Source organism: Hydra vulgaris, chromosome 13 (genome assembly GCF_038396675.1).
Source record: "Hydra vulgaris chromosome 13, alternate assembly HydraT2T_AEP".
NCBI lineage: Eukaryota > Metazoa > Cnidaria > Hydrozoa > Anthoathecata > Hydridae > Hydra > Hydra vulgaris.
Genome location: NC_088932.1, coordinates 38,570,083 through 38,571,617, shown reverse-complemented (window position 1 = coordinate 38,571,617; position 1,535 = coordinate 38,570,083). Strand labels below are relative to the sequence as shown.

The following is a 1,535-nucleotide window of genomic DNA, read 5'->3' as shown; positions in this document are numbered from 1 at the left end:
TTATGTAAAAAATTAAATTTAAAAATAATAGATTCTACAGAAATTAATATCAAAACTTTCGGAAATAATAATACATATGAAATTCTAGGTATAGTTAAAGTTTATGTTCAAGGTAATGATATTGAAGTTATATGTTTTGTAAAAGAAATTTGTTCTCCGTTAAATGGCGAGTATGTAGAAACTGCGTGTAAAAATCATAATCATTTAAAGTACTTAAAATTACCAGATTATCATAATGAATATTTAGAAGTTGATATTTTAATAGGTGTCGATTACTATTGGTCAATAATTTAAAATAAGATAATAAGAAGGTTTGAAGGCCTAATTGCAATAAAATCTAAGGTAGGATATTTAGTCAGTGGTCCTATCACGGTTAAGAATAAGAATAAAGTAGATAGTTCTGTTCTGTCTTCGCATGTTTTAGAAGTCGAAGCAGAATTATATAATGAATTTTCAAACGTTTTTGAAAGAAAAGCTTTCAACTATTTGGAATAAAAGCGAAGATAATGTTAGTGACAATCTAGTTGTCGAACATTTTTACAAAAGCATTAAGTTTGAAAATAATAAGTATACTGTATAACTACCCTTTAAGGAGAATCATCCTTTGTTATGCGATAATTATAGTTTATGTTTAAAGAGATTCAAATCATTAGAGAAAAAGTTTTTAAATGATACAAAATTAATTGATTCATATAATGATATTATAAAAGAACAATTATTAAATGGAACGGTAAAGCAAGTTTTAAGTAATAAATCTAAGGTCGGTCTTGTTCATTACTTACCTCATAGACCAGTTATAAGAGAAGATAAAGTTACAACTAAGATGCGCATGGTATTTGATGAGAGTGCGACAAACTCAGGTCCCTCGCTAAATGATTGTTTACATTCAGGTCCTTAACAACTCTACTAAATGGGGTTTTGATACGTTTTCGTGTACACAAGATAGCATTTATTGCAGATATTGAAAAAACCTTCATGAACATTTCAATATCTGAGAAACATCGCGATTTCATACAATTTTTGCGCGATAAAAATATTTATAATTTAGATATAAAAAATTTAAAAAATCATAAATTAGTAACATATAAATTATGTCGAGTTTTATTTGGAGTCACTTCTTCTCCTTTTCTTCTTTCAGCAACTTTAATTAGCCATGCAGAGCGTTATACAACTTCTGATCCAATATTTGTAAGTCGATTAATAAATTCTATTCACGTTGACGATTTGAGTTTTTGCACTGATTCTGTAATTGAATGTTTTAAGTTTTATGAAAAATGTCGTTCCCGGCTAGGTGAAGCTGGTTTTAATTTAAGAAAATTTTAATCTAATTCGGTCGAGTTAGATAGGTTAATAAATGAAACAAATTTTTAGAGCCAAAATAATACTAAAGTGTTAGGTTTAACATGGAACAAGAAACTAGATTTATTTATTTTTTCGTTTTTTGAGTTGTTTAAGATTCCCTTTTCTAACAAAAAGAGACGAGCTTAGTTTTAAAGCAAGTTTTTTCGATCCCTTGGGACTAATAAACCCAGTAA

General features: G+C 27.8%; 1 protein-coding gene across 1 annotated transcript; it reads left to right on the top strand.

The window, feature by feature from the left end:
* The first annotated feature begins 445 nt into the window (after nucleotides 1–445).
* LOC136089870 (uncharacterized) lies at nucleotides 446–1,323 on the top strand. The gene is made up of 3 exons (XM_065815963.1): nucleotides 446–508; nucleotides 593–890; nucleotides 1,049–1,323. The coding sequence occupies exons 1-3, from the start codon at nucleotides 446–448 to the stop codon at nucleotides 1,321–1,323; spliced, it is 636 nt and encodes a 211-aa protein (XP_065672035.1).
* Nucleotides 1,324–1,535: the final 212 nt, after the last annotated feature.

Bases quoted from the DNA above. Each gene is read 5' to 3' on its own strand.
- LOC136089870 (XM_065815963.1), top strand. From the start codon at position 446: ATGAATTTTCAAACGTTTTTGAAAGAAAAGCTTTCAACTATTTGGAAT. The intron at 509-592 runs GTTAGTGACAAT...CTACCCTTTAAG, and splicing joins GGAATAAAAGCGAAGATAAT to GAGAATCATCCTTTGTTATG. The intron at 891-1,048 runs GTCCTTAACAAC...TTTATAATTTAG, and splicing joins AAATGATTGTTTACATTCAG to ATATAAAAAATTTAAAAAAT.